Genomic DNA, 17973 nt, shown 5'->3' with positions numbered 1-17973 from the left:
ATGGCATAATTGCATTTGTAAAATGTTGGTAACAGCTCAGTGCGTTTTTCTTTTCTTATTAAGAACTACCTAATCTTTATCATGAAGTAATTTTTAAATTTTGTACGTTTTTTAAATTCTAAAATACAACTTGCCCCCCCAGTCTCCACAAATAAATGCATGATTATTACATTTATTACAGCTAAATTTTGATGCGGGCGTGTCTGCTGTGTTGCAACTGGAATTCCCCCAGTCTCAATTCCAAGTAAGTAATTTTGAGACCCCAAGATATACACGTGCGTGCCGTGTACTCTTCCACAGTAAAAAACGACCATCTGAGAGAAACCACAACTACGTACATGAGTTTGATACCCCTGTATTATTGAGGAGCGCAGCCTCTGCAGTCGAATTATTCATGTCGTCAGCCTTTCTTGTCCACTCACGTGTAACTGATGGCAGAGCTACTGGGTCCAGACCCGGATCCAGAACAAACAGGTGGCGCGCAGGCTCTTCAACCCAACACGCTTGAACACACAGGAGTGACTTTCCGCCCTGGGGGTAAAAGTTTAGCAAAAGTAATTTGACTTGAAAGATACGCAGGCCGTGACCAATCTCCAACGCTTGCCTCCGATTCTCAACGACTGTAATTACACGCAGATTTAATTAATGTGGGAACAGGGGGGAGGAGAAAAAAGGGGAGATTAGAACACGGAGGCTGAATTTCTTCTCATTGGCAAATGTTGACTCCCGGGAATCTCTGGTGGATCCCAAATATGTCTTCCACTTTTTGCGACTTCTCCATCCATCTGTTCCTTCCGTCTCATTAGTTTTCTAGCTGGCGGTTTATTGCGTCCCTCTCCGCCACCCTCTCCGCTCGCCTCTTCATCATTTCGATGACACTACATTCATCCCAGGGCTATTTGCGAGCTATTTGGTGCCAATCTTCCACGCAGAACTCGTCCCAAAACAAAGGCAACTACAACTTCTTCATTAATGCAGAAAGTAACTTATATGTGGTAACTTATATTCTATCCAGTTTCAGACTGACCTTCTCGCACACATGCACGCTCAGAGCTTAGTTTACCAGGACAGTTATTTATTTATTTTTTCAATTCCTTTATTAATTCCAAAGTCAACAAACATCCAAATTAAACTGAGCACACAAAACAGAACCGTGCTGCCAAACAAGACAAAAAAGAAAGGAGAAAAAGAAAAGTAAAAACAAAAAAACAACAACTCAAAAAGGTCTAATCAGATAGTAATTTCTTCAAGTTATTAAATACCAACAAGGCTTGTTTCATCTTAACCCTTCTCAATGTCCTTGCAAACACCCAGGGCAGCTTGTTGTTGTTGTTGTTGTTGTTCTTCTTCTTCTTAAAAAAAGAGGCTTACTAAATAAGTTTTTTTTATATTTATTTAGTAACAAATGAAGCTTACAGAAAAATCGAAACATACAACTGAGCAATACAAAAAATGAAAACCAACAACATAAACATGTTATAAAGCCTTTACAGTATTGTAATGAATCCTTAAAAGAAAGAAGTTCCTTGAGAAAAACAATAAAGGTAGGCCTAGTATCTTCAAATTTGCATTTATGAATGAAAAACTTTCCATAATAATCGTTATTCAATATAAATTGTTTTACCTTATTGTCCATTATTACTCGAAATTTTACATCCATGTAAAATTACCCAAATCGTTAGAAACAGCCCATACACAGAAGTTGTCCCAAAAAAGCTTTGTAAAGATACAAGTGGGAAAACAAATGTTCTTCTGTTTCTATGCTAGTGGTGCGAAAAGTACGTAGTATGCCCAGTTTACTGTGACGTTTACTGTAAAAGTAAACAATAGTGTGGAACGCTCCTGTATCATACTGCCCCCAGGTGGCCAAGACGGGCACACCAGGAGGAGCAGGACAATATTCATTGAATTGGGGAAAATGTGGCAAAAAGTCTTCTTCTCTACATTCTATTTTACTGTAGGTTTTTAGAAATTACAATATTATGGCATGAGCACAAATATTCGATTGATGTTCATGGCTAATCTTTTGACGCCACTCGACCCGGTTGCCATTTGGGAGGAAGGCAAGTTCATCTCCTTCTCGTTAGAAGTTTCGTTTTCTCTCCACTCTTTGACGTGTGCACTGAGCGGGGACGTTTTAGTATGCAGCTCCATCTGCCCACAATCAGCTCCAAAGCCGGCTGAATTTCACAGAGCTTGTCTCCGTAGGAACCTTTAAAGACCCGGAAGCGGCTTAATACGCTTGCAAATGCTTTATGCTGATTTATTAGATCACCCGACTATGATGGCTGGGGACACATTTGAAAACTTTTATATATATATATATGGGTTGCATTATGAATAGTAATAACATGAGGTTCAGTGACCACTGACATGAAAATCATGCGTTTGTACAAATTTAACATGACACTTAAATCACCAAATTATTTTCTAACAATATTTTCCGACATTGTGTTTTGGATTACCAGCGCAAATTGTGTTCGACTGTTCTGGCGCTACTGTACCTTGTGTAGACTTTGCGCGCCCTCTATTGACTAGAATACGTATTGCAGTACTGCTATTACTATCATTATCAATGATGGGAACGTTTGATGCGTTGTGAAACAATCATTTTATTTTGGTCATCATTTATTGAATGAATGAAGCTCAGACAGATCAATAGAAAGCCCTCAGAATCAAGTGATAAGAATAAATACATTAAATCAGTCATGTTACAGCCCAAAATGAGAACAATCATAATCAGCACTTAAGTATTCCGAGATATTAAAATGAATATGAGTCTAAAAAGCAGCAAGATGACAAAAAAAAAATAGCGCCGAGTAGACGCTGCACTATTTTTTCGTCTTTTGACTTTAAATGCACCGCAGTCGACATTCTGCACACTTTGGTAGTCACCTCAGCTTCACCACGCGCACGCGCACACCAAGATTAGCTTAAAACAATTCAGCAGTAAACACATCCAATGTGTAGAGAAACAGCAGCTTTGTTGAAAGAAAACAGACACAGTCAATTTGCATGTAAACTTGGCTGTCTTGTGCCTTGCTTCACCACATACTAGATAAAGCCATTACAGAGAAATTCATTTAATCTAAGACGGGATGAGTAAAGAGAGAAATGTCTTTTTCTTTTTTTGAATCTGCGATTGCTGCGGTCGCTTCCTGTGCATGTGTTTCTCTTTGGTACATTCCGTAGTCCAATGAAGCTTCCGTTTCGCGATATAAGGATTCTTGGTACCTGAGAAAGACGACCAGAAAGTGAAACATCGGTGGGAGTTAACGGTTACATTCAGTTCCATCATCCTCACGTCGTTCTTGCGTTCTGATTGTGAACATCACACGCTGATCATGAAACGGGAAAAAGATCAAGAAAAAATCCGACATCGGGGAAGGTTTGAGACCCTTTTTTTTTTTTTTGGAGTGTGTGAAATGTAATCGGCCTGAGGCGTACATCGACGCTGCGTTCACGCCTTCGCTTGACGAAAGCCAGCCCTCGTCCGCGGACGCTCGTCAGCGTCGTTAAGGCCAGCTCGTTAGGAGTCGGCAATCTCCTTGGCAACAACCAGCCGGCGTCTCGACTCGTTGACAGCGTTTCGGGTTTCTTCCTCTGCCCGTCAGTAGAACTTGTCATCGATGCGGAAGTGCGGCCGGGTGACGTCGTCCGGGTTGAGGAAGACCGAGATGGACTTCCCGGGGTTCTCGGTGACCAGCTGCTGCAGACGCTGGGCCAGCTTGTCCTCGGAAGGCGAGATGACGCCGTTGACGGGGTGATGCCCCGGTGAGTCGTTGGCGCTGCTCGCCAGCTCTTTCTTGAGCTGGCCCGCCTGCTGGGCTTGGTCCAGAGCGGCCCGCAGGTGCTCGCTGGGATCCGAGCGCACGTGGGCCAGTTTCCGCGCCACCAGGAGAGCCTGGCCGTCTGTCAGGTGCTCCAGCATGTTGCACTGCGGCAGGAAGTAGTTTGGGCAGTTTTTACCCAGGATGCAATGCGCCAGGTCGTCAAGGAGACCCAGGAGGAGACGGCCGGGGGTTTCCGAGTCAGGGCAGGACAGGTAGGCGGCGGGAAGTCGATCGCAAGCCCAAAAGAGGAGCGTGCGCAGGTGGTAGAGGCTGAGGCCCGCGCGGGGACGGGCCAGGATACGAGACAGCACCGCCTTGGCCGCTTGGAAAGCCTGCGCCATGGGGAACGGGATGCACTTCTTCAACTGGACCTGGTTAATGGAGTCACAAGGATCCTTTTAACTCCCCGTTTTGACATTTGGTGACCCATGCCAAATCAGCCAGTGGGTTTAACCAAGCAGATTTAGATTTGAATGAAACTTTGTCCCATCACTATCAACAAGTACACAACACTAAAACTCAAATTTGAGGTCAATCAGACTAGGGGCTTGGGAGCCCGCTGATGATGGCCATGCCCCTTTTTGCCAAAATTCTCAAAATTCGTCAGTCCTCTGCTCCGATTAACCTTTTTTTTTTTTTTTTTTTTTTTTTTTTTTTTTTCCCCCAGCCATTTTCACAGAAGCAGTCCCGTTCGCTCCCGGCTGTTTTACTGGATTTTGACTGACTTTGCAAGGCCCACAGAATATTGAGTTCAATTGCTATAAAAGCATGGAACCTATCAAAAGAAAGATTAAAGTATCTTCTTTCATCAGGAAAAAAGTAGGTTTCTATCTGTTTCTGTTTTGTAGCAATTAGCATTAGAAGAGAGCTAAGTTTCATCAGTTTTCAAAAATCTATTTAAAATTGTAAGTAATTTAGCTTTTTTTCTACATGGCCCTGGTTGATCTCCTTTGCTCTGCTGCCACCTGCTGGCCGTTTGTGTAATAACTACCATTTCTGAAACCGTTCTTTGCAGTTGAGAGGCTGTATCAAAGCCTTCTGTATGTTCTAGCATTAAAAAAAACAAACGTATAAATATGTCTTTGGGACACAATACATTAAAAAAAAACGTATTTATACGTTATTGGGAGTAAATGAGTTAAAAAAAAAAAAGACTGGTTATAAAAGTACATATGGGAAGACAAAATATAGAAAACATATCAAGCAACAAACACAACAAAAATAAAGTTTTGCAGTGATTTATCCAGTCATTCGAAAAGGAGTAGGAAGAAGTATAAACTTATCAGGTCCAATACGCCTTTAACATCCAATAAATAGTAGCTATGTATAGTAACAAAAAAAAAAAACTGCTAATATACAGCTAATGTATCTTGATTATTAATAACAAATGTTATAATAATTATTAATAGTGAACACATTGAACAGTATACCTTTATGCATATATTCTCATACTTTTACATACAATTATATATTTTTTCCTTCACAATACTAATATTCCAATAATAATACCAACAACCAATATTACTTTTCATTGACAATCGCTTCCTCTTGCCTATACTTTTCAAAAATGTTGATTTTATATTTCCTTTTGAACGTAGACAAACCATAGCCTCCTTGCCTCTCTGTAAACATTTTTAATATTGCCTGGCAATATTAAATTCCACAAGATCAAAGAATTTTACAGTTTTAGATCAAACAATGTATTGATATCCTACATTATTGACTTTTTTTGCAACAGAAAAAGAGGTTGTAAATTTGAGATTTAGTGTTTTCCTCTTGTTAACTCACTGGCTGATTTGGCATGGAACAACCCAGACCTGAATTTGATAAGACGCCACAGATGTAATATGACAAAAACAATAAAGACAAGTACCTCACTGCGGGAGAATGCAAGTCTCCACTCCCTGTCGGGCCGCCCACCCAGCGGCGAACAGCATGGCAGCAGGTAGAAACCCGAAATGGCCTCCTCCTCCGTGATTTTCCCATCCCAGAAGTGATTCGCCGTCAGCCAGCCCTGAGCCACGGCAGGCCAGCCCCGGAACGACACCACGGGCAGCAGGTCGTACAGCACCCTGCTGGAGCCCGCCTGCAGCGGCGCGGGGGGTCAAAGATTGAAAATCGCCGAGTCGTCTTAAGGCGCCTGAGCGCGTCCGACTGTACCTGAAGGATGATGGTCGTGATTGGCCCGTTCCTCTCCAGTCGCTCCGGGGTGGGAATGCCTCTCTGGGGGCTTCGGCGCAAGTCGTCCACCGCCTCGCTCACCACCCCCCAGAACCAGTCTGTCACCAGGGTGGGGGAGAAGTAGCACCCATCGAGGGACTGAGGGGAGTCTAGCGACGGGATGGAGCCTTTCCCTGGACCAGCAAAGTAAAAAGAAGGAGAGGCGAATGCTGAATACCCTCAGGGATACCTCCATGATTTAGAGTTTTCCCTCCTCCAACACACTGATGCGCTGATCATTTCAATCAGGTGTCCCCAACTCGGTTCCTCTATCCTGCATGTTATGTTTCCCTCCTCCAACACAACTGATTCAAATGAACAGGATCACTATCAGGCTCTTGATTACTCATCTGAATCAGGTATGTTGGAAGAGGGAAACGTATAAAACATGCAGAATCGAGGACCACAGTTTGTGACACCTGATTTTAGATTTTTCCCTCCTACAACACATCTGATTCAAATGATTTGGATCACTATCAGGCTCTTGATTACTCATTTGAATCAGATGTGTTGGAGGAGGGAGACATCTAAAATCAGGTGTCACAAACTCTGGTCCTCTATCCTGCATGTTTTATACGTTTCCCTTCTCCAACACATCTGATTCAAATGATCAGGATCACTATCAGGCTCTTGATTACTCATTTGTATCAGGTGTGTTGGAGGAGGGAAACATCTAAAACTTGCAGGATAGAGGACCCGGAGTTGGTGACACCTGGTTTAGATGTTTCCCTCCTCCAACACATCTGATTCAAATGATCAGGATCACTATCAGGCTCTTGATTACTCATTTGAATCAGGTGTGTTGGAGGATGAAAACATCTAAAATTAGGGGTCACCAACTCTGGTCCTCTGTTTCCCCCTTTCAACACATCTGATTCAAATGATCAGGATCACTATCAGGCTCTTGATTACTCATTTGAATCAGATGTGTTGGAGGAGGGAAACGTATAAAACATGCAGAATAGAGGACCACAGTTTGTGACACCTGATTTTAGATTTTTTCCCTCATCCAACACATCTGATTCAAATGATTTGGATCACTATCAGGCTCTTGATTATTCATTTGTATCAGGTGTGTTGGAGGAGGGAAACATCTAAAACTTGCAGGATAGAGGACCGGAGTTGGTGACACCTGGTTTAGATGTTTCCCTCCTCCAACACATCTGATTGAAATGATCAGGATCACTATCAGGCTCTTGATTACTCATTTGAATCAGGTGTTTTGGAGGATGAAAACATCTAAAATTAGGGGTCACCAACTCTGGTCCTCTATGTTTCCCCCTTTCAACACATCTGATTCAAATGATCAGGATCACTATCAGGCTCTTGATTACTCATTTGAATCAGATGTGTTGGAGGAGGGAAACGTATAAAACATGCAGAATAGAGGACCACAGTTTGTGACACCTGATTTTAGATTTTTTTCCCTCATCCAACACATCTGATTCAAATGATTTGGATCACTATCAGGCTCTTGATTACTCGTTTGAATCAGATGTGTTGGAGGAGGGAAACATCTAAAATCAGGTGTCACAAACTCTGGTCCTCTATCCTGCATGTTTTATACGTTTCCCTTCTCCAACACATCTGATTCAAATGATCAGGATCACGATCAGGCTCTTGATTATTCATTTGTATCAGGTGTGTTGGAGGAAGGAAACATCTAAAACTTGCAGGATAGAAGACCAGAGTTGGTGACACCTGGTTTAGATGTTTCCCTCCTCCAACACATCTGATTCAAATGATCAGAATCACTATCAGGCTCTTGATTATTCATTTGTATCAGGTGTGTTGGAGGAGGGAAACATCTCAAACTTGCAGGATAGAGGACCAGAGTTGGTGACACCTGGTTTAGATGTTTCCCTCCTCCAACACATCTGATTCAAATGATCAGGATCACTATCAGGCTCTTGATTACTCATTTGAATCAGGTGTGTTGGAGGATGAAAACATCTAAAATTAGGGGTCACCAACTCTGGTCCTGTTTCCCCCTTTCAACACATCTGATTCAAATGATCAGGATCACTATCAGGCTCTTGATTACTCATTTGTATCAGGTGTGTTGGAGGAGAGAAACGTCTAAAACTTGCAGGATAGAGGACCAGAGTTGGTGACAACTGGTTTAGATGTTAACCTCCTCCAACACATCTGATTCAAATGATCAGGATCACTGTCAGGCTCTTGATTACTCCTTTGACTCAGGTGTGTTGGAGGTGGGAAACATGTAAAATCAGGTGTCTGGTCCTCTATCCTGCATGTTTTAGATATTTCCCTCCTCGAACACCTGATACAAATTATCAAGAACCTGATAACGAGCCTGATCATTTGAATCAAATGTGTTGGAGGAGGAAAACATCTAAAACAAACAGGTTAATGGCGCTCGAGGACCACGGCTCTAGAAGAAATTCTTTTTACCAACTTCCCCCTCTTCCTCCTCATCTTCCTCAACAGGACTTCCGCTCTCCTCCTGGCAGCAGATGCTCCAGCGGGACAGGATGTTGGAATCGCACAAACGCAGGCTGAGCCACGAGTGGCAAGGCGGCGAGTGCCTCATGTCCAGGGTGACGGGCTGGTTGCGGTCGTGGAGCTTGAGGGCCGGCACCAGCAGGGTGAAGTCCAGGTCAAAGTCGGCACCTTTGGCGTAATCGCCCAAGTCCTCCGGGTTCAGGTCCAACACGCCTTCTCGGGCACCGCCGGACAGCAGGAGGTACTCGTTGGCCACTGGGAGGCGCTGATCCACCTTCTGGACTAAACCTGAAGAGAGAATGGAACATTTTTTTATTGCCATTTTAGAAGTCTAACATACCACAGATAATCAAATGGATTTGACGCACCTAACATGTTGAAAATGAAATCCTTCGCCGTGTGGACCTCCAAGGCGGTCTGGTCCCCGAAGCTGCCCTGCTCCAGTAGGACCAGCTCAGACACATGAGCGGACAGCTGCTCCAGGGTAGCGCCCGAGCGGAAGTCCACCTCGGAGAGTTTCTTGCCGGGCGCCGGGGAGCGAGGCGACACGGCGCTCATCAGGGACTCCATCGAGACAGCACTGCGCGTTGAAAAATAATCATAAATGAAGAGATAGAAATGATCTTGATCAAGTTAATTATTATTATTATTATTGAGTCATCTGTTGAGTGTTTGTTTTTTGTTTTTTTTTAATTGATTAATCAATGACTTAAAAAAAAAATGTACCAACGTTATTACAGTATTCAGTTACTCGTTTGGTCTATAACATCTCAGAAAATAGGCCAAAATATTGATGATTACTCTTTCCAAAGTAATAACATATTTGCTAATTTAATTAACCACAAAGATCATTTGCCTGCTTCCAAGGAGGACTACAGAAATCTGAGAACTTTTGAGAGGCTGAAATTCTGAAGTTAAACAAGGTCTCAAAAAAAAAAAACAATCTATTGATTAATTTGACAATCAATTACTTGTCTATTTACTGTTATGACTCTACTTCACATTTGGCATGCAATGGATGGATGGATGGATGAAGCAAAATACGTGCTTTTGGTGGAGGTTACTTCTGAACAACTCTAGCAGTCACCAGACTAGTAGATGAAAAACAAACATATAAGCCAACAACATGCTATATGTTGCAGTTAAATACTCTCTTTCTCTCGTGCATGTATGCGACACTATATTATAACATATCTCAACCTTTTTAAATGCAACGGTGATTCATTTGCAAATTAAAACGCACGTCAACTTTAAATTGATTATTATGTGTTTACTCAACTGTGATTTGCAATGCTTGTCATCAAGTTACGAGAGCATCGTAACATTTGAGTGAGATAACAAACAAAGTAACGGAAGTTTAAAAAGACAAGTGCAACGTAAACATGATTCGCTTAGTATAACACGGCCTCTGCCCCTCTTAACTTGCTAAATTAGCAAGATGGCTAGGCTAATCGTAGAGCTAATTATCCTGCTTGGCATTTAGTGCAATCTAGCTAATTTGGCTACTTTCTAATAGAGGCGTAATATGCGTGACGCATTTGGGAAAAGTGTCGAAGAAATCACAGACTACATTTGGCTTGACCCTCAGCTGCTTATTTTGTTTATGTGCCAATTTAGCCACCTAGCATGCTAGCTAACTTGACAGGTGGGGTGCCACTGGTGGGGGCGGGGGCCAAGTGGGCAGTGGAAACCTTCCAAGCCACAGAATCACGCAAGAGCAAAACAAGATCGAAACCTAAAGATGGGAGGGAGTCACACCGGTCACACTGCAACTTCCTCGGCGCGGAGTGCTTCGCTGCGTGCGTTTCAATCCGCCCTGGTCAGCTGTCATCTCCAACAGGTCCTCGATCAGCGCCGCCCGGCTGTAAAACGGCGTCCTGCCCCTGCTCGCCGGGAGGATCCCAGGGATTAGCGGCGGAGGGTGGCACGCACACAAGCACGCTTTCTGCTGCTTCGGGCGCTCGGAGAGGCGAGGCAGCTGCGTGTGCAGGAATGCAAGGATTGGCTGCTACGAGCCTACTACTATACTGTATTGCATAGATGTAAATATATAGGGATGAGCATTTAAATGATGCAGCCCTTCCTGACCAGATGCAAAAATGTCATTTTAAATACGCACTTTTTTATTTATTTATCGCAGTATATATTAATATATTTTACTGTCAAATGCATGCAAAAAAATCAACTTTTGACGACTAATCTAGGGTTTGAAGAAATTAAAAAATAACCACATGCCATTAATCATTATCAAGCACCTGTTTAAGTAACAAACTGCGTGGACAAAAATAAATTAGTGTTCCCCTCATTCGCCACCATGGCGACACCCACCCAAAACGGGTTGTACTTGCCAATCTATGCCACAAGATGGCAGCAAAACAATTTTCTATTACACATGGCTACGAAATTTGGTCTATGCACAACTAAATGTAGTTTTTTTTTTTTTTTTCATTCCAAGACCATCCACAGCAACAGTTCTTAACCTTTTGGGAGATACTGAACCCCACCAGTTTCGGATGTGCATTCACCAAATCCTTTACTGAAAATTAAAACATGTATAGATATATTTTTCACATTCAAGACATAGGGTTTACTGGTGAACAAAATGAGCCTTTGCATCGAATCTGGCTTTCTTCACTTTGAGGAAGTGTTCCTTAAGTTTTGCTACATAGCAAGTTGAGCTAGACTAGAATTGCTTAACTTGGGATTGCAAAGAATGCAGTTAGGGCACTGACGACTCCTATCAGTTAAATCTATAGAGCATTTCAAAACAACAGCAAAGGCCCCAAAATTGAACCCTGTGGAACACCATACTTTCATATATATATGTGAATGCATATTGCACATATTCGGGGTTCGACTGAACCCAGGTTAACAACCACTGATGTAGAAACAGGTACACTAAACACGAGTCCACCATACTGCTTTGACTGAACACGTGGAGTGAATTTATTTGTCATCATACCTAAGCTGCAGCAGACTGGGGCAAGATGATTGGAAATAAAAGAGCTCACGTTGGTGTCCACTCAAGTGAGGAATCATCCATTTGGGAGTTTGCTGGTGCTTGGCCATCCTCTAAGTGGCTGCATGGGAGGAGCTCACGCTCACAATTTTTGAGAGAAAAAAAAAATTGCAGTATGTCGTGTGTAACTGGAAGATATTGCCGATGCATCTTATCTTACCTGAACCAGCTTGGAGGAGGGAAACGCTTACTTTAAATTTTGTGGAGCAATTTAAAACCTGATAACATTCATTTAGAAATTTAGATGTGCACATCCAGTTGAATTGTTCCAACTAAGTCATAGTTTTATTCCGAAAAGTACATAAGCAACGACTTAAAATATCTGTACATGCATTATTACAACATAAACACACACACAGTAGGTCAGAGGACAAGCGCCAGCCAGCCCACGATCATCGCCATGCCTCCCACCGGGGCTATTTTGCGAAGGCCGGGGTCCCCCGTCATGGCCTGGTGGTACAGCGAGCCGCAGAACATCCCCATGCCGGCGATCAAAAGCGTGCCGGCCTTTGTTATGACAAGACAGAGGAAGCGTTAGGATGGCACACACAGACCAAAGGGATTTTGACAGCTCCCACTTTTGCAATATTCATGACCAAGGCCAAATATACACTTTAATACAGACTGGGCTTTTTTTTTTTTTTTTTTTTTTTTCCCCCATGTAAAAACAAAACATTTGGATTATGCCACATGCTGCAACCCCCCACTGAGTAACTGTCACTTGATTCAACTGGTACCGCTCTGAAGTTGATGTACACCTGAATTTTCAATCACCAACTTTGCACACAGGTGCCATGAGCCGTATTTCAAGTCGACTTATTTTCAGTTTCTTGAAAATTCCACTCACCACAGCAGGTTTGCTGGAGTGGGCAGCACCCAGCAGGGCCAGGCTGTGGTAGAAATGGTACTTGTTGGCTGTTTCAAATAGCTGCTCAAACACACAGGGGAAAAAACAAACAAACTGTCAGACTAATTGTGTCCCTTGCAAAAAAAAACAAAAAAAGTATCATTATCAATACGAAAGTCATACCACTCTTTGGTAATCATCAGGGTCGCTGTGTTTAAAACCTGCAAAGAGAAAATGAAGCATGAAATACCAACAACAGCCGAAAACAAATTGCATTATGGAATTCTAACCATGCGACCCGTAGGCTCCAAGTGCTACCGCCGAAGCCCCGGAAAGAGCAGCAAGCCGGCGAACAACAACAGCGGTCATGATCGCTTTGCTTGATCCTCCAGAGTCCAGACCACCGGAAGACAGGCAAAGATGGTGCCTTTACGTACTCCTGTTTTTTTCGTGGATAGTTACACGACCTCGTTGCATTACGACATATTATTGAATATTTTAAAATTAAAGTTCTATATTAATATTATTAAAAGATACATTTATAGCCCCGACATATGAAAACTACCAAGAGTCGTAAATTAACATAGCAAAAGGCGTACTTTCATCGCGTCTTTGAATGCAACCGCATGACGTCGTGTATACTCTATTCCGCTTCCGGTATTAGGAAAACCGTTCAAGGAAGTGGCTATCATTCTGGGCGTTTCAAATTTAAATTAATATTTTCAATCAGCTAGCGTTTTAGCAAGTTAGTCTTGATTTAAATATTACCTTTTCTAAGATAAATATATTCTTTAGTGAACTGGTGCCTACTTTAAATCACAAAACGACAAAGTGCATGCCTAACATTAAACATGTCACTCAGTGACAAGCAACCACTACCTGACCGAGATAGCTGGGAAAATGAAATCATCACATTAATCATACCGTAGGCCTATGCTTTGTTTCAGAACTCACATTCGAAATGTATTATTCATAGAATGGCTGCATTATTGTACCGCACTTTCTTCCGTATGAATAATTAATCTCCCAAATTGCCACAGCACCAAAGGAGCGATGCAGAGAGGTTATCATTGCGCATCTGTTTGAAAATTGGGGGAAATGGTGAGAGGCTGAAATTATATTTGTTGCTGGGGATGCATTATTTGTTCTTACTGTTTGTTTCTAACATTTTAATGAAACACTAATTCCTGCATAAAGCTTACCAAAGGGTGGCGCTGTCGTACTTGTGTGTATCAGGATGTGTGAGGGCTCCAGTATTTCGAAATTCCCACCAAGCCTCGTCCTCAGGTGACTTTGAAGCAGCTTTAAGACAAAGCAATTTAATTAACACATTTTAATGAGTGCGGGATTAGAATCAAGCCGAGTATGACTCACAGGCCGTACTGTTTACTGTTAGCTAAACTTGCACAAAAATAGGTCCCTTTTCTGTCTATTCATTTTCTATACCGTTTATCCTCTTCTTCCCTCACACAAAAAGATAATAGAATATGCTTTTCTTTTAACTTAATGAACAGCCTGGGGTTATTTTGAAAAATCAATTTCCTTTGCTGTTGTGCGCTACAGCACATAATGATGTTTGGATTTTGACAATGCATTTTTTTTCTAGAAGCCCTGGCCTTGTTTTGTTTGTTTGTTTGTTTGTTTGTTTGTTTGATTGTTTTCCCTCCAGTGTGTAGCAAATGCGCATGCACATCAGTCAGCGCATTCTTTGCATGTTTTGACTCACTTATGAGAAGCTAATTAATCTAACGTTATGATGACTTAGTGGCGTTTAACCCGGAAAAAAATAAAATAAAAATGGATGCACTGCGCGCCCGTGTGTCACAGCTTTTCACGTCAGCGTCGTCGTGTCATTCCATCGCTCTCAGCCAAGAAGGAATTCGGAGGGGATGCTGAAAGAGGCTGCAGAGACGAGCCTGTCCACTGACATTTTGTCGCGGTATGCAGGCTGTTGTGTGCAAAGGGAGGCGACACCAGTCATTGGCATAAACACACACACTGGACCAAAACAGCCTCAGGAATGCAAACAGTCATGTCAACAAAATGATATTCTTTTCGCTGTGAAACGGCCCTTTTGTGTGTTGACCACTAAATGCAGATATCATTAGTTATTGCACACACTTTTTATTATAGAATTTCATGTATTTCATTCCTCAGACTTCAAACAACGCACACACTCAGTTGCAGTTCCACAAGCATAATAATTAGCACCCTGCTTAAGCTCATCTGCATGGCTCTTCAAAGGAGATCAATGCAAATAGATGCGATTTTGCCACCGGCACCAATTAGGCCCCAAATGTTTGTCTTCTAGCTTTGGAAACTTGCTTACAGTGAGGGAGAAGAACTGTACTTTCTAAATAATTCAGTTCAATGTTTCGTTTCAGCTTGGAGCATGATAGCATGTAGCTTATGAAGCCTGAGCCCAAAATAACATTTGATGGTCCCTAAGTTCACAAATGAGTCGAGATATTGATGAGGCGTGTCTTGACCAGCACGGCTCCCTCATTTAACGCAGCGCTGCTCAGTCGGTGTAATGGAGGTGAAAATGAGGGGAAGTTTTACATTTCTACCCACAAGCTTCTATACATCCAGAGTGCTTCAATTAACTGTGCACTCGGGCTGAATATTTTTATTTTCCCTTTATTTCCTTCTGGAAATTAGCGCGCCCTCAGATTGGTCTTGGCTGCACTTCTGCCAGGCTGCAATAAAAACAAAGGAAATGAAAGCGTCCAGCCAATTTAATACATTAAAAGACATTCTTCAACTATGCGAAGCTTGCCTGTTGAGCTGGAATGATTTGTTCACAAGCTTGGAAGTAGACGTTCAGTTAACTCTCGAAGATGCGGTGGGGGGTGATTATGCAAGCGGGCATGCTGTCTAACCGCTTTAATAAACATCTTAAACAGGCCGGCCTCTTTTCCGTGATGACAACACGCAAGGTGGTGGTGGCGACGTTGGCTTCGTCGTGGGCATGCCATTAATTCAGCTCGAGGAAAGGTAAATTAGGCTGAGGGAAAACGAGCTTTCTTGTATACTCAAGGCACCTCCGACTGAAAGGTTAATGGTTTTAGAAGATTGCAGTGACGAGCATTTGCAAACACAAATTACACAACGGAGGGTCCAAATCGAGCTGTCAGGGTCGATTCTCAGTGGAGCTGCATGAGCTTCAGTGGTGCTAAACAGACCTTGAAACAACAAAGGGTTTCAAACTAGGGCCTGGAGACTGTTAAGGGTCCACAAGCTAAGCTTGGTGGTCCCTGAAATAATTCACGACTCATTCACTCCCAACCATTTTCAGTGAAGCAATCAATCCCCTTCACTCCCGGCTGTTTTACTGGAATTTGATTTTGCAAGGCCCACAAAATATTGTGTTCTATTGCTATAAAAAACATGGAACCTACCAAAAGAAAGATGAGAGTGTCTTCTTTCATCAGGAAAAAAATATATATATAAATTTCTATCTGTTTCCGTTTTGGAGCAATTAGCATTAGAATATAGCTAAGTTTCATCATTATTCACATATCTATTTAGAAATATGAGTAAAAGAGCTTTTTTTTCAACATGGCCCTGGTTGAGCTCTTATACTCTGCTGCCACCTGCTGGCTGTGTAATAACTACCATTTCTTCAACCCGTCTTTGCAGTTGAGAGGGTGCATCAAAGCCTTCTGTATACTCTCGCAAAGAAAAAACAAAAAAAACGTATAAATACGTCTTTGGGACACTTAAAACATTTAAAATAGAACATATTTATACGTTTTTGGGAGCGAATGATTTAAAGTAGTGTCTTATCTATCATATGCGAGCCACTGTGGCGCATTAGTGTGTTGAAGCTGTGTACCTGAGAGCATCGCGGTGGCTCAGCTGTCAGGTCTCCCAGGCGACTCATTACCATTGTGATGCTCAGCCTGATTCTATCACATGGAAGGACATCAACACATACGGGGCTGCTCACATGCTCCGATGGCATCTCTCTCTTTATAGCCAAGATTTGCTCAGGTTTCCGGAGTTGATGTGCTGTAATAAACAATAAATTATATAAAAAGTGAATCTCAGTCTAAAGTCACAATTTTCATACTACCATAGCACGTTTGCCAGTCCCTGTGGCTGCATTGTTACGATGACTGTAAATGTGAATTTCCCAGCCCTGCTATTGGGCCCAATACTCCGTGTCAATTTGCAAAGGTTCTTTATCTCTTATCTGGACTTTGAAGGTAAAGGGATACTTGACTCATTGAGACACTTTCAACAGTAAGAATTTGACTAAAATTAACTTTCACTCCCAGCTATTTTCACTGAAGCAACTGGATTTTGACTGATTTTGCAAGGCCCACAGAATTGTGTTCTATTGCTATAAAAATGGAACCTACCAAAAGAAAGACAAGAGTTTCTCCTTTCATCAGTAAAAAAAGTTTTTTTTTTTTTTTTTTTTAATCTGTTTCTGTTTTGCAGAAATTAGCATTAGAATATAGCTAAGTTTCATTTATTTGTTCACAAACCTGTCAAACACCGGCAAAAACAGCTTGTTGCTACATGGCCCTGGCTGATCTCTTATCCTCTGCTGCCACCTGTTGGCCTTTTTTTTTTTTTTTGCTTTAAGCGACCCCTTCAAGGCCAAAAGCTGCATCAAAACATTCTGTGTGCGCTAGCATTAAAAAAACAAAAACAAAAACGTATAAATATGTTTTTGGTTGGGAAGGACAAAGTATTAAAAACATATTTACACGTTTTTGGGTGAATGAGTGATAATTTCATCATTTTTCATGAAAAATTAATAGCTTTCAAAACACATTTTTCCACTTGCTGTCAACTGAAGATGACATAAACCGGGCTCAGGAAGTAGGTAACAACCAATCATGGCTGAGTTTGCTGACCAAACTCAGAAAACAGGTGAGCCGTGATTGGTCGTTACCTATTTCTGCAGCACAGGTGATGTCACCTTCAGTTGAAAGTGGCTCAATGAGTCAAGTACCTTCGAATTTCTCTGAACCTAAAGTGCAAGGTTAACTTTGTTACTGGACTTGTCATAGCTCATATTAGGTCATTTCCAACCAAGACAACAAATAGCAGGTGCTATCGATGGGGGAAGACCGTGTCAGGTTGTAAACCCGCCGACTGGTGGCGGGGGCCGACGCTTGGCTGCACTGCCGCCTGTGTAATCACACATGTGGTTGTGTTGCATCCAGAGGCGCAGGTGCTGCCAACAGGCAGCTTTTCACCATCTGCAGTGGTGTGTTCAGGGACTGAAACGCACTGAAAGCGATATGATTATCAGCCCTTGAAGAGAAAAATGTAGAACAGGGTTGGGGGGAAAAGTAGAGTGAAGTATTTATTGTTTATTTTTCTAGGTGGTACTTGATTTGAAAACAACGGATTTTATGACGGAACAAAATGGACATCTGTTCCTTTAACGTCCTCTGATGTCACACTGCTGCAACTCTGACCGACTGATGGCGCTAGAAAGAAGGAAAAAAAAAACAAAAACCCGAATGGTTTCCATCATCCAAAGGATGCTGAGGCTGGATCACGCGCCGTCGTATTGAGGTCATAGGCAAGCGTTGCCATGGCGACCTGCTCTCGTTCGGGAGGAG

At 42.3% G+C, this 17973-nt stretch overlaps 2 protein-coding genes across 3 annotated transcripts; both read right to left on the bottom strand.

Moving 5' to 3' along the window:
* Positions 1-2336: 2336 nt before the first annotated feature.
* Positions 2337-10544, bottom strand: tmem102 (transmembrane protein 102). Of its 2 annotated transcripts, none has more exons than XM_077501124.1 (6): positions 10255-10544; positions 8888-9099; positions 8469-8807; positions 5994-6187; positions 5707-5919; positions 2337-4204 (listed from the first exon to the last, which is right to left on the bottom strand). In XM_077501124.1, the coding sequence occupies exons 2-6, from the start codon at positions 9087-9089 to the stop codon at positions 3611-3613; spliced, it is 1542 nt and encodes a 513-aa protein (XP_077357250.1). In that variant the 5' UTR covers positions 9090-9099; positions 10255-10544; the 3' UTR covers positions 2337-3610. The 2 variants fall into 2 exon arrangements, with proteins under 2 accessions (XP_077357250.1, XP_077357249.1); XM_077501123.1 differs by having other exon boundaries at positions 2338-4204; positions 10278-10544.
* A 1252-nt stretch (positions 10545-11796) lies between these two features.
* tmem256 (transmembrane protein 256) lies at positions 11797-13011 on the bottom strand. The gene is made up of 4 exons (XM_077500379.1): positions 12676-13011; positions 12569-12606; positions 12386-12466; positions 11797-12045 (listed from the first exon to the last, which is right to left on the bottom strand). Exons 1-4 carry the CDS (start codon positions 12752-12754, stop codon positions 11902-11904), a joined length of 342 nt encoding a protein of 113 aa, XP_077356505.1. The 5' UTR covers positions 12755-13011; the 3' UTR covers positions 11797-11901.
* Between the last annotated feature and the right edge of the window lie 4962 nt (positions 13012-17973).

The sequence above is a fragment of the Festucalex cinctus genome, chromosome 16 (assembly GCF_051991245.1).
Source record: "Festucalex cinctus isolate MCC-2025b chromosome 16, RoL_Fcin_1.0, whole genome shotgun sequence".
NCBI classification, from domain to species: Eukaryota; Metazoa; Chordata; class Actinopteri; order Syngnathiformes; family Syngnathidae; genus Festucalex; species Festucalex cinctus.
Note: the sequence above shows the minus strand (reverse complement) of the source record. Positions and strands in the feature narration are given on the sequence as shown.